Source organism: Xenia sp. Carnegie-2017, unplaced genomic scaffold (genome assembly GCF_021976095.1).
Source record: "Xenia sp. Carnegie-2017 unplaced genomic scaffold, XeniaSp_v1 HiC_scaffold_20, whole genome shotgun sequence".
Lineage (NCBI taxonomy): Eukaryota > Metazoa > Cnidaria > Anthozoa > Malacalcyonacea > Xeniidae > Xenia > Xenia sp. Carnegie-2017.
Window position 1 is genome coordinate 4091801 of NW_025813483.1, and position 14929 is coordinate 4106729.

The window sequence follows — 14929 nt, forward strand, 5'->3', positions numbered from 1 at the left end:
TCAGAGTAATAAAGCCCATTTATTACTTCCTAAATTGAATAGAATCTTAAACGCAACCAAATAAACGTTATGATACACGATCTTACCTATAACATCGATTCTAAACTGTTGTTCCATGAAGTTCGCAAGTTCATTATGATTGGCTAATATTTCTTTGCATTTTACGTTGATATATATCATACGCTGATCTTCAAAATCAAGAGGACGAAGGGTCTTTAAAATTGGAGGGTTAGAGTTGTTGTCAATATAGAAAGAAGCGTTGTTAAAGGCTCCTCTGCTCTTGAGTATTCTACAGTCAAATCTCTGGCCCACATCCGGATCTGTGATATTCACAATTCCCACGAAGCTGCTATTCATATTTTCACGAATTTCTTTTCCAATCAACTCCATCATTGATGGCGGTTCATTTACATCTGCAACCATCGACATACTTTCTTTAAAATATTATTCACATTTTTCTCTCTTCTACTAAATCTAACTTTACCTTTGACTGGGATCACAAACAACTTATTGATACTCATTCCAAATTCATCTTCACAACTGATATTTATCTTTAAAGATTTTGAAGAATCCAGACTTTCATAATCTGTAGGTCGTGGACCGACAAGCAACGTGAGCAAGTTTAGTTTCATTCGATCCTCGCTGGAGTCAAGAAGTTTACATGAGGTTTTTGTGTTTTTATCCTCATCAATCATAACGACATTGCTGATAAAGATATTTTCAACGCTGTTTTCTTTTAAAAAGGAATTCTTCCTTAGTTCAATGTCCGTTGGCACATCATTTACGTCTATAAACAAAAAACAAAAAAATAATTGATTTAGCAATGCATCTTTAATCCATAAAAATCAGGAATTAATTTCTTACAAACAACGCAAACAAACCTAGAACATTTATGGTTAAAATTTTTTCAAAATGCAATCCACCGCCATCAGTGACAATAACGTGCACCAATAAACTTGGTGTAAGCTCGTAATCAACTGATCCCAAATGAAATAATTCATCATGATTGGTTCCACCAATAAGAAAAGATGCAGTATTATCAGTAAGAGTGTAAGTAAAGGACTGATTTGAACCATCAGGATCTTCAGCGGTTAAAGTACCGATATATGTCATGTTAGGAGAGTTTTCTTGCAGAGTTGAGTTTGATAAGTAAAGAGATGTTGGAGCTTCATTTAAATCTAGAAAATAACGTTTTTTTTAAAGGCAACCTTTAATACAACTTATAAAACATAGACAGTATTAGACAAAGAAAATTTATGATCTTAACAAGAAAATGATCAACAAGTAAAAACAGTTTCTACGAAAGTCTTTCATCAGTTTAGAGCATATTGTTTAAAAAACATATTATTCAAGCGTACGCTAAAAAACAAAAATTAGTGATCGTAATAAAAATTGAGAACAATAGACTTGATCTCATGAGGTTTGTCAGCCAGCAATGGGGAAGTCAGCCCAGTTTTACTAATGCTTTTCAGATATTTTTGAGTGAAAAGGGAAATGATAAAACGAGTTCCTAATGAAATGTTTTCATGAAAACTTTGCAACACAGAAGCAATGACGTAGCTATCCTCGATCCTTTGGGGGGGTGGGAGAGTTGGTGGTAGAGGAACGTTCATATATTCATAATATAATGTAACACAATCTTCAGGAAATAGTTAATTCATTCGGAATTTTATTCGGCAGAACAAACATATATGAATAGTGCCCAACCCCAGTCTCCCTTAAAAAAATACTGTGCAGGCCACTGCAAAGAATTAAAAATAAATTCTAGCTTCGTCTCTGTTAGCTTAAAATGAGCAGCACAAGTTTATGTATATTTACCAAAGACTTACCAGTGACGAAGATTTTCAATAATTTAGAAATACCAAAACCAGCATCGTGACAAGTTACATTGATATTGTAAAAACTTTTTCTTTCAAAATCAAGATGGTTATTCCAGTTTACTCGTAAAATATTGCGATCAGTTTCGTGACTAATGTAAAACTCATCTTCGTCACCACTTAAAGAGTTCTCGAGGGAGCAAATGTGGGTCTGAGGTGGCACACTTTTTACGTCCGGATCTTTCACCTGTGACATAATTAAGTATGTTATTAAGGGAAAAGTTTCATGCTTAGTTAGTGAGCTTAGTTTTTGTTTAGAGTTTTGTGAATTGTTGATGTCAAGGCAATAAGGATAACATAACATTTTCCTAATTTTCTCTCCAATTTCAAAGATTTGAAAATGTTGTTCCTAAAATGATTGGGGAGAAATTTCCTGTTTTCATAGGGTAATCTTCAGAAACGAAGCATTACATCATTTAACAAATATTTTTCTAATGTTATTGTACTGTACATGGCTTAATAATGAATAACATTCGACAATCTCTTTATGATTTCATAACAAAAAAATCACACGCATAACTCACCAAAAACTCTCCAATCATTGTTGAAGAAAGAGAATTCTCCGCTAAAAACTTGTTAGATAACAAAATATCAGTTGGAGCTTCGTTCACATCTGTCACTTCAATTCGAAAATCTTTATGCGTCACTCCCCCCGGATCTGAGACAGCCAACCCGACAATATACTCATTCTTCTTTTCGTAATCAAGTAGACCTTTAACAACCAGGGGTGCGGAGAAAATCTCACCAAATTTACCGCTCATGATACGATACTCATATTTAGGAACACCTGTAAGGAGGAAATGATTATGAGTAAACCAGGGCTAGAGTTAAAGTCTTCCAACAGAAAAAAATAAAGTTTTAATCTCCTCGCTGCGGATTCACTGCAGAGTTTTTATGCTGAAACAATTTTACTTCCGCTTGATATTCGAGCATAAATGAAAACGGGAAATGGGAAGCAGTTTAGTTCTTACGAGAACAGCAAACAAGACATTTAAATCTCGCCTGGATTTGAAAGAAAACTCACTACATGTACAAACCTAGCAATGCAAACTTCTCACGAATTATGACATCGTTTCCATTCAAATCAAAGTTTAACGTGCTGTTGTCTTCAACAATCGTGACGAAGTTGCCAATGATTGTGCCAATGTCGGAATTCTCTGGGACGCGATTATTTGTTAAATTAATATATTTTAACGAATCGTTGCTATCTCGCACAACAATAAACAAACTTTGGATGGACGAAGATTTAGGTGGGTTACCGCTGTCCGTGCATTTTACTTTTATACGATGTACATTCTTTGCTTCATGATCAAGAATTTTTGCAACGATTATCTGATGACCTAACAACTTAAAGTAATCCATATCGGAGTCGACCATCTCCCAGGTAAAATTTGAAGTACGTTTTTGACCAAGATCATCATCTCTAGCTGTTAGTTTACCAACAACAAAACCAATATTGACATTTTCAAACACTTCGTTATTTGAAAGTTTTATGTCGTATGGCGGATCATTAATGTTCAATACAGTAATGTTAAAACTTTTTGTAGTAAACATAACAGGTGAACCATTGTCGCTCACATTAATTTTTACTGTGTAGATATTATTTGATTGGGGTTTCCACACCAAACGTTTCTTCGCTAACAGCAAATTACCTTGAATAAGAAAGTAAAAATTTGCCTCTGCGTTCACTATTGTGAACGTCAGTTGATCATCTTGAGGATCGTTCGCAGTGAAATGGCCAATACTGGAGAGAATTTTGATTTTCTTATCAATGACAATGTTTGAAAAGACGATATTCGAAGGTGGATCATTAATTCTCCTACAGTAGTAGGGAGAAGTATTTGGGTTCCAGTCCCAAATCACATTTTCAGTTTTCCTATCCAAAGAGCACACAGTTCTCCGATTGGGTCGTTTGAAATTTGCCTTGCGGAAGTTTTCAGCGAAAGCTTCACCGATGTTTGGTGATTTAATCACAGCAATTTTAAAGTTTTTGTTACAGTTAATGGAACAAGATTTCATATACCCGCGCCCGTGTGGACAATTGATCTTTGCAGGCATGCAGGCTGCTCCAAATTCGTCATAATACGCAGTTCGCGGGCATTGGCGTGGAATCAGCGGTGAACATGATTTAGGTAAACAATTCCTTGAGTTCATAGTTGATGGTTTATAACCAGGTAAACATTCACACCAGTAACTACCATATGTGTTTCTACATTTGGAGTTGATACAACCACCATTTCCATTTTCACATTCATTTATATCACCACATGATTTACCATCAGCTAAATGAAAAAATATTGCCATATATGGAAATTTAAACCAAAGGATTACTGCTATGTTTGCAAAATTTAACAAATGGATTCTTTCCATTGGTGTACAATTTAACCATTACTGACCTCAACTGTACAACTGGATAAACCATTTAATTCTTAAATTATCAGCAATTGCCCTCATATGGATGATGTATGTAAATATTTACTGACGAATAAAAACTACTTTAAACTATAGGGTGTTTAAATGAAACTTGAAGCGGCCATGTTGGTAAGTTATATGAAAGTCGATGCTCAACAGAGCATGTAATTAACATAATTTCTTTTAACTATATGGGATTTCTCACAACATGGCTACTAATGAAAGCACTATATTCTAATTCGTAGAGAATGTTAAAAACTGTTTGCTTGAAGCATGATAAATTGAATAATCCTTACCTTCAAGTTTGTACCCAGGAAGACTTACACACGAACACGATCCATTAGCAGGGTTACAAACGTCATCACACCCCCCGTTTGGTGAACCACATAGAAAGGACCGTTCTAAGCGAGGACACGGAAATCCTTTGTTGGAAGTATTGGTGATGATGTGACGAGTGAAAGTTTGCGTTCCGATGCTGCAATTTGAACTACAAGCACTAAATTCAGTCCACGCTATAGAAAGATGAATAAGAATAACATAAATATTAAACCTGAGATTATTAATGTTCAATGGTTTTGTTATTTCTGGTCATACACATTCCTAAACTATTCTATATAATAGTAGTATTTTACTCAAAGATAAAAGAAATTTTAAATGTTGTTAAAAGGTTGTGTGCTAGGAATTCGCATCAATGTTAGGTTCATGCAATGTCATACTGGCTACATTTTGAGTTTATCTGTTTCGCATTATTGTTACTATTGTTACTTTGTGCACTGACTTATGCAAACTTCGGAGACGTTTGTGAGAACTCTCAAGGCATAAGGAAAACACAGTAAACATATATCATTATTTAGAATAATTAGAAATGATCAAGAACTCTTCAAATGGTAATTTCAAGTCAAAATCACAATTTTTTACTGCTGAAAATCAAATGCTATTTGACTGACATTTCAAAGCAAAAAGCAAATGAAACAGCAGGTATTTTTCTGCTTTGTATCATATATGTTAAGCAATAAAGATTAAAGATATGATAAATACAGGAAAAATTCAATTACAAAGTCACTTAACATACGTTTATAGCTACTATTTTCTCTGAGCCCGCCTCATACTTTCTAGAGTTGCAGCAGTTACTATATGTATAAGTTCAGCATGAAGTGTCGCCTCAATGACCTGGACACCAGCATCAGCTTAAGTCAATAGTATATCATATGACACACACATGCATATACTCAATTGAATTATTTTATGGCAAGCCAAACCTGCCAAAAGTGTATCGAGATTTATAAGTCGTATTAGAATTACTATAAGCCTTTTCGAGATTCGTAAAGTGGTACTCGAAATTACTATAATGCGGTGTGAAAACTATATTATTATGGTTGAGTTGTGTATGGCAAGCCAAACCTGCCAAAAGTGTATCGAGATTTATAAGTCGTATTAGAATTACTATAAGCCTATTCGAGATTCGTAAAGTGGTACTCGAAATTACTATAATGCGGTGTGAAAACTATATTATTATTGTTGAGTTGTGTATGACGAGATTTATATGACGAGTTGTTTTATAAACTGTGACGAGATTTATAGGACGAGTTTTATATGACGAGTTTCATATGACGAGTTTATAAGACGAGTTTTATATGACGAGTTTCATATGACGAGATTTATAAGACGAGTTTTATATGACGAGTTTCATATGACGAGATTTATATCGCGAGTTTTCCTCTAACAACATGAAGTATTGAGTTAAAGAACACGTGTTTCTTTCAAAAGCAGTTATTAATTATATGCAAAATTTCGGCGGGTTGGTAACTTTGTATTTTCTATCTATACTGTATCGCTCTCACCAAAATGACAGAAATGAGCAATAGAGAAATTATTCAGGAGCTTCTTGGCAGAGTTACAGAGCTGTCTGAAAGAATATCACCTGACGTGGACAGTTCTGTAAGGTCAGAAGTGAGAACTATATTTGGACGACATACGACCGCTTTAAATTTGCCAAATGCTGAAACGAGTCGCCAGAGAGAATTAACGCATCACCCTAATCAAATGACATCAACAGCTACAATAGAGAATCGCCTCCCAATTAGAAGAAATTCATCCACTGCATTTTAATCGAGGCGCTATTTTCCCGCAAGTAGACCTGCTGCAAGAAGCCGAACAAGGCGAACTCGTTCATCAACAGTAATTGATAACAGGCCATTTTTGAGAGATTTAATCCTATTAAGCGGCCCCAAAGATAATGCAGTTCCATGGCAAGGCACTCGGCTGATGTTGGTAGAAAATGGACACATGATTTCAGGTTGTCGGTTTTCAAAAGATTTGTCAGCCGCTGCTGTCGAAACTAATATAATGATGGCCTTTGATGGAAAAATTCCGCATGGTACAGATATAGAACTGTTAACATCAGTACATTTCACTCTGGTTGCGCCAACATTAGCCCCTGGTCAGACATTGCATGGTGTTATCCTCCACAGATTATACGCACAAAAGCCAGTGTATGTACGACCTAGTGTCCAGCTGCTTAACATGGGAAATGCAACAAAGGTTGGAGAATTAGATTGCTACATGCTCATCATGTAAATAGTGTGCTTTTAAAAACTGATATGTTGTTCATTTACAGGAACCAGGCAGCAATTCTAGTGAAGGTAAAATACATAGATTGGGTAAAAGCAAGGGATCTTTCCACATTTGTCATAAGAGGGGATCAAGTGATTGTACACTAAAATAATGTAAAAAGCATTTTTTTAAATTCAAACAAACTTTTTTTACAATTGTTTTTTTGTGACAGTAATATGTCGAGGTATATCATTTTATATTTATAAGGGCGAATAGATGATGCTCATTGAACGGATCTAACAGGTTTTCGTTTTCCATGAATTTAAAGACACCAACGTATAGAGCAGAAAGAACCCGGTTTACTTCTGCCCACAACCGTTCTATCCTTTGGTTATGCACACTTCGCCCGGCAATGAAACTACCTCTATTCTCACCACGACGTGATATCATTAGCCGTGCTACGTCAACGTTTTCGACACCTCGATCTCCACGAACCCTCGAAGGCAAACCGAATTCATCAATCCCTTTTTTGAAAAGATCAACTACTGTCTGAGATCTATTATCAGCGCAGCACTCTAGAAAAATGACTGCCCGACTAAACCCGTCGATGCAACCATGGATAACGAATCGCCAGGATATAAGCTTATGGTTTGAGTCAATATGCCAAAGAAAATTCGGCCCGGAAACGTTATAAACCCGTCTACAAATCGCATACCTCCTTCGCATATTTCTTCCAATAGTATCGATTCTGCGAAGACTTTCTCTAACCCTTTCTCTTTGGACATAGATCTTTCTAGCCCTTAAACTACCCCTGATATAATATTCTCCACTATATGGGGTAAGCCTTAAAATATCTCTTATCTGCCCATCTAAACTATCATCGGTGATGTCTGTAAAGCTAGCCTCAACTCCATATTCAATCCTTCTCCGGTAAATTGTTTGTTCTGATACACCTAGGAAGCTAGCTATACTTTTCCATTTCATTCCGGTATCTCGTAATTGCTCTATCTGTACTTTGGTTATATCAAAACAAGGCCTCCTTCCCTCCCGACTCGTTTCAGCATTTGGCAAATTTAAAGCGGTCGTATGTCGTCCAAATATAGTTCTCACTTCTGACCTTACAGAACTGTCCACGTCAGGTGATATTCTTTCAGACAGCTCTGTAACTCTGCCAAGAAGCTCCTGAATAATTTCTCTATTGCTCATTTCTGTCATTTTGGTGAGAGCGATACAGTATAGATAGAAAATACAAAGTTACCAACCCGCCGAAATTTTGCATATAATTAATAACTGCTTTTGAAAGAAACACGTGTTCTTTAACTCAATACTTCATGTTGTTAGAGGAAAACTCACGATATAAATCGCGTCATATGAAACTCGTCATATAAAACTCGTCTTATAAATCTCGTCATATGAAACTCGTCATATAAAACTCGTCATATGAAACTCGTCATATAAAACTCGTCTTATAAACTCGTCATATGAAACTCGTCATATAAAACTCGTCTTATAAATCTCGTCACAGTTTATAAAACAACTCGTCATATAAATCTCGTCATACACAACTCAACAATAATAATATAGTTTTAAATCTAGTCATGTTTCATATAAAACTCGAATATGAAACTCGTCATATAAAACTTCTTATAAATCTCGTACATATGACTTCATACTCGTCTTATAAATTTCGTCATATGAAAGTCATATAAAACTCGTCAATGAAAGTCATATAAAACTCGCATAAATCTCGTCACAGTTTATAATTGTCAACAATCAACAATAAAATGATATATCGATATTATGTCACAAAAAACAATGTAAAGGTTTGTTTGAATTTTCTTTTTAATTTTTTAGTGTATTAATTTTGTTCTTTTGACATTTGAAAATTTGTTAATCTTTGTATTTTACCTTCACTAGAATTGCTGCCTGGTTTGTAAATGAACAACATATCAGTTTTAGAATTTTCATGATGAGCATGTAGCAATAATTAACATGTTGCATTTCCCATGTTAAGCAGCTGGACAAGGTCGTAATAGCTTTTGTTATATTGTAGATAGCAATTCTGAAGTAATGTTGGATAATAAATGTGATGACAGTTGTATTCTGTACATGCGAATTTTTCAATAAAATCATATCAGTTAAAGAACCTGACAAATTTGAAAACCGACAACCTGATCATTTCCATTTTCCAACATCACGTCCTTGCCGTGTTTAGCCCTGTTTTGCGTTCGCTTCATATGTATCTTTGTTTTTATCAAATTTCTATATGTATTTTATCAAAACAACTTAAATATGATAAACAGTTTAATACTTTTAAAAACAGCAAACGACTTGCAAAAACTGGCGAACGAAATGTCAGACACGTACCCAGAACGATAATTTGGGGAGCCAATATTCATACATCCATGACATATGCCGTATTATTTTCTTTTGAAATCCATTGTTTTATACGCCATATAAAATGAATATGAATATGCCACCCCCCTCTCCTAATCATCGTTCTGGCTACGTGACTGGGAATTAAAGGAATAAATTCATCCAAGCTCAAATAACACTTCTGACATTTTTTGGTTGAGATATTATAATACACAAAATAACAAAAGCACAAGAGCTTATTTCGCTTATACAAATCAAAATTTGCTGTTATGAATGGAAGTGTCACGGTTCTCACAATGAACAATGAATAATTGTTAGACTTCGTTTCTTCCAATGTGCAAAACGTGATAAAAATAGCAAAAAACTTCAAAGCTATAAATACTGACCCGAAACAAGACAATTTACTCGTGGACTCGGCCATTTTCTTCGGATTCTTCTTCTTCTTCTTCGTCTCCAAGGCCATGAAGACACACATAGCAAATGAATTATCAACAGCAAATAAACAACTAGAAAATGTTTCAGTAACATTATTATTTAATAGATTGGAAAGACTTTAAGGCTGAAGAATATTCTTTTAAAAAGAGCAAAGTCGTTATATTCGCCAAGGTCGTCTTCACCGGTTAATTTATGGCGTAGCAAAACGTAAATGACGCATTAAAACAGTAATCGTATTGAAAACTATATCATGCGCAGTCGTATTGCGCACAGCACCTGGCGACTGGTGCCAAACCTACGTGACGCGTGACACAAATGTTTATTTTTCATATCATTTTAATGAGAAAGTTCATGCAATTTTAACAAGAACGTGTCCTAAACAAGGCATTGTTTTTTAAAAATATGCAGCTGGCGGAATCATAACCTTTCCTGCCAATCAGTAAAAGTATTAAAATATACATGCTTTTACTTGTTGTGAACTGGGTTGCCATTGGTAACAGCTTCATTTGAGGAAATTCTTCGTCAAAAAATATTATTTGATCTGCATCCTCATCTAAATGAGTATACACTCCTGTATTCAAGTTGATTTTTCATTGCACATTCATTGAAAAGATTTGGACTTAATGAATTTGAAGTCGAGCCTTGGACTTGGATATGCGATTAGTATTATGACTTGCAGACGGTTGTCATGAAAAGTCTCAACGTCATTCTACATTTTTGCTTATAATACATTTATTAGATGAAATTATAACTTCTATATAATGCAATGAAAATTAGAAATTGTTATAATCTTTTAAACAATGTTGTATATTATTTATCACTACTTTGTAAAGGCTATATTTTAGTACATTCATATATTTAAGTTTATTAATAGTACATTCATTCAGTAATCTTACATTACATGTTGTGCTCATGAGTATAAAACATTAGTGAGAAGTATAAAAATATTACGAAAAAGTGTATAGATTGTTTCGTGCTTCTTATGAGGAATTTTACAAAAAAACATTGCAAACCAAAGCCAGATTAACGTCAAACTTAGCTTTGACTTTCATCCATGGTTCCAGATACAGTATTCAAGAAGGCAATGTCCCGTGCTGTTGGCGTCTGAGCTTCCATAACATCATTATATGATTCAGTATCCATTGCGTCGGGGGAAACCTGGTTTTGCATGATTTGTCTGGAGGGTCCATCTTCACTCATCAAAACATTAGAAGGATCCTCATCTTTGTTTATACGACCATACAATGGATTATCAGGTGATGCATTTTGCAGTCCAAAGTCATAGAGAGGATTATCCCTACATTCATGGCCAACATTGTCATTTGTCCTTACCTCATCTGCTCTTTCATAAATGATGTTGTCAATTTGTTCATATGAAGGTGGAGGTTCATTTATTGGATAAGGTGGCATTAACATTTCTTTAGTCATTTCAGTATTGCCTTTGATATGACAATTCCCTTGATCGTAAACAGGATTAAAAACAGACTAAAAAAAGGAAAATATGTATATATGAAAGAATCATGGAAAAGGACAGAATTCAAAGAAGAGTAATCTTCTCCTCAGCCATTTTCTCATTTATTTCATTACAGTACACTAATGTCATATTTATGTCATCACTTGTCTTGCTCATAAAATACAAAGTTGTTGAGCAGATTTGCATTGACAATAGACAAACTATCAAAAAAGACACTGTATACCTCAACATCTAATTGACGTTTTTCCTCAGATGTACTCATGTATCCATTGCTAGAAGCTGGTGTTTCGTTTCCAGAGCCCATTGCTACTGATTCTGAGTTTTGATGATAGTAAATGGATGGGGTGTCTTCTCTCTGATAAAAAAGCCATTTGTTAACAAAAAATTGATAAAAAATCTGCTTAGAATCTTCGTTTTTCTAACATTTAATTTATCAAGTCGGCCAGTATCCTTAAAATGGTTTGAATATTTTGTTTGCCATTTTCAAGAATTTTATTTTGTGTGTTTAAATGGATTGTGCCCATGTCGATCGTTGCTCTTTTTTCCAGAAAATTTTATATTGCATTTTCTGTTTTTTGCATTAAAACAAACCGAAATTCTCTATCGTTTTGTTAACGGGGTTAGGTTGTAAATATATCTATAACAACGCTAATACTTGGTCTGCACAACCTTGTAAAGAATATCAAAATTCGCATAACTTTCCACATTATTTTAATTATTTACTGCCTTTTTGGTTTTCACTTCGAATGAACTCAGAAAAATATGAAACAGAAGGTTTTGTTGTTCTTAGCGTATATGGTGGTCACCTTTTTTACTTTGGATCATGTGAGCATATTTCCACCAATCACAGATCGTTTAATAACAAACTACAAATAATAAGCCTACCTTATTAGCTTTTCGTTTTTTCCACATGATCACAAGAATAACGATGGCTATAACAATAACTCCACAGACAATGACGTAAATTGGCCACTGAGGAAATTTACTAGTTTTTTTTTTTGTCTCTCAGCAGATAAATCAGACAAACATTCAACTTGAGTGTTTTTTAACAGAGCGCATGCATCAGAGGCTAAGATCAAATTGTAGTTCAGTTTATCGGCAACTGCAAGTACTACTTTAGTAGATGTTCCTTCACTCATGTACAAAAGCAATTGTACATAAACATTTCTGAGTATGACACTTCGTCGTTTTCTTGAAACAACACTTTTAGCTGTTAAAATATTCAAAACTTGATGTGAAAGAAGCACATTAAATGTTTGTATCGCTTTTAAATATGTAAAATTTTTAAAACTATTTAGTTGAATGATTTTTCATATAGCATAAATGCTCTTTAGTTCTGCTATCCGAATATTTTTCTCTTCTAACTCCGTCAAAAACATTAGATATCTATGACGAAACAAATACTTATAATAATTTAAAATTTACATAGCACCACTTAAACGTTCAGGCTGGTTGTTGGATTGAAACTTATGACTTTTTCTGCCTCCAGCTACCCTGCAAAACCTTTATTGGAGTCCTGAACATCACTGAATAATAAAAAGACTTCAATTGGTCTTTTTACGAAAAGAAAACAAAATTCATTCTTATGTACCTTCAAACTCTTTCACTAAATCTTTTAGACTCTTTCCATTACTCGTTCCCTCAATCAAATCTTTTACATAGCTTTCAAACGAGGTATTAAAGCCAGGTTTTTCAAAGAAAGATGGCGAAATTTTAACTGTCATGTTGAGAAGATTTTTTTCGTCAACACATCTAGTTAAAAGACAAAAACTCGATGGTTGAAAAAAGTCAAAAAGATTACACAGTGACACAGTATACTTACTTTCCACCAGCTTTGACGTTTGATAGACAAAATTTTGGCTGAGGACAAGAGGTACAAAGTTCTCTGTCACGACAATTGTCATCATTAGGAACTGAAAAAATATATTTTTCTTCATCACTACCAACACTAACATATGTCATCTTGTTTCTTAAACATTTTATGTTGTGTAAAGACTGTGTTTGTTCACTGTTGTCATTCCTATACCATCACTGACACGCATTGTCTTATTTCTTTGATATTTGATGCAGTGTAAAGAAAAATCAACTTATTTTTGTCGTCATAATATCTTTCAATTTGTATGTTTTACCTTGAATATCAACGTCCAAGGTTTTTGACAAGATATGAAGTGGATGTAAGGTACTTCGACATAAAATAGGAACATTGTAGGATCGATGTCCTCGACGAAATATACTTTTCTTTACGTACAATTTTGGTGGCCTATCTTTAACATAAAAATGATCATCCACTTTAATAGTTTTACTTAAAGTATCTCCGCCCTTCTCAATATGACAAGTGTATTCAGATAATTTATTGGAATACGGCTGCAGATCAAGTGTCTTGTTGGAATCACATTTTAGTTGAGGATAATCCAAATCTTCAATAAGAACTTCACCAAGAACTGAACAATCTTGACCACGACGAGGGGCCATGAGACATATTGATGTCGGACCCTCGTTGACATCTGTCAGTATAAAAGTATTGTATTACTTCATGTAGATTTGCATTCAACTTATAACTGAAAGTACAACACTGCATTGTTTCTTGACAAGTTTAAAGCAACTAAATTTCTTGACAACTAAAGAGATCTCTATATGAACCAAGATAATAATGAAATGGTAAATATACTAGGTATACAAAGATCCACCAGTAGATCAACTTGTATACAAAGATTTATCAGTAGATCCACTTGTGTACACAGATCCACCAATAGATCCACTTGTGTGAGACTTTCAAAATAAAGACCTTCTTTTGGTTCCTGATAAGAATTTGCCTTTAAAAAAATCCCTTTATATTTCAAAATATTTAGGAAACTAAGTTCGATAAGACAAAAATACAAAAACAGCTAAATATCAACAGCATATAACTTGTTTAGATCTATAAATAGTCTATACCAAAATCTAACCTAAGATTTTGATCAAGAAAATCTTTGTAGAAACTTCAAGAATGTCTGCAGATTTTCTTACACGACCACTGACACGTATCGGAATAGTTTTGTCTGACGCAAGACGTTCGTAATCCAGACTTTTGTCCTTTTTCACACTTAAAATATTTCCATTGATCTCAAAAGGAGGCAAAACCCGTCATTGTCTTTCAGAATGTGATATGTCACCGAGTCTTTCTGCCCGAGTGCAGGTACAAGAGAGAAGTAACCAATCACAGAACCAGAAGATGCGTTCTCGTATATTGAATTAGAGCTTAGTTGTATATTCAAGTTTGTATCATTGGCTGAATAAGAAAAATAGTTATCAAAAAGCGAATATCAACACTTAGATCCTCATCAATTGTTCCCTGTATTTTTGAACATCGTGAGAACCTGCTATAGTTTTGAAAGTTAACAGTATTCTGTCAAAAAACTTCAAGTGTCGCAAGTTCATTGTACATAATTCTGTTTTACTTACTTGCGATAACTATGGTACAATTTTGAATAGATTGTTTGATTTCGTCTTTTTGATCTGATATGTGTCATTTACTAGTTTCAGTAATGTTCCATCGTCTTTAACACGGACGGAAAATATCGTTGAACCGTTGTATAGTTGAGCAGAGAGAGACTGTTAAAATAAAGATACAAACTAAACTGTTGAAGTCAAACAAACTTTATGAATGAAGTTATCAATGCAATAAAATTAAATTCCATAACAAATTTTTTTACCAAGATTAAGTTAAATGAGCAAAATGCTAACTCTTTTCATTCTGAAAAGTTTCCATTCTGAAAATAAAGCAATTCCAATCAGGCCAGGGGGTAGTGCCTAATTGTTTCTT

At 34.2% G+C, this 14929-nt stretch overlaps 2 protein-coding genes across 5 annotated transcripts in view; both read right to left on the reverse strand.

Moving 5' to 3' along the window:
- LOC124441246 (protein dachsous-like) overlaps window positions 1-14929 on the reverse strand; it is a 61784-nt gene that overhangs the window by 4529 nt on the left and 42326 nt on the right. For 2 of the 4 annotated variants that reach the window (XM_046991689.1, XM_046991690.1), the window contains exons 3-8: window positions 2915-4159; window positions 2402-2664; window positions 1830-2064; window positions 882-1178; window positions 485-787; window positions 87-413 (exon numbers count right to left, since the gene is read on the reverse strand). In XM_046991689.1, coding sequence (XP_046847645.1) covers window positions 87-413; window positions 485-787; window positions 882-1178; window positions 1830-2064; window positions 2402-2664; window positions 2915-4159 — 2670 coding nt within the window. Of the gene's footprint in view, window positions 1-86; window positions 414-484; window positions 788-881; window positions 1179-1829; window positions 2065-2401; window positions 2665-2914; window positions 4160-4585; window positions 4802-9604; window positions 10222-14929 lie in introns of those variants that run through there. The other 2 variants (XM_046991691.1, XM_046991688.1) reach the window with 2 other exon arrangements.
- On the reverse strand, window positions 11048-14395 carry LOC124441254. The gene is made up of 7 exons (XM_046991705.1): window positions 14073-14395; window positions 13257-13631; window positions 12950-13040; window positions 12719-12879; window positions 12013-12337; window positions 11351-11482; window positions 11048-11138 (listed from the first exon to the last, which is right to left on the reverse strand). The coding sequence occupies exons 2-5, from the start codon at window positions 13597-13599 to the stop codon at window positions 12060-12062; spliced, it is 873 nt and encodes a 290-aa protein (XP_046847661.1). The 5' UTR covers window positions 13600-13631; window positions 14073-14395; the 3' UTR covers window positions 11048-11138; window positions 11351-11482; window positions 12013-12059.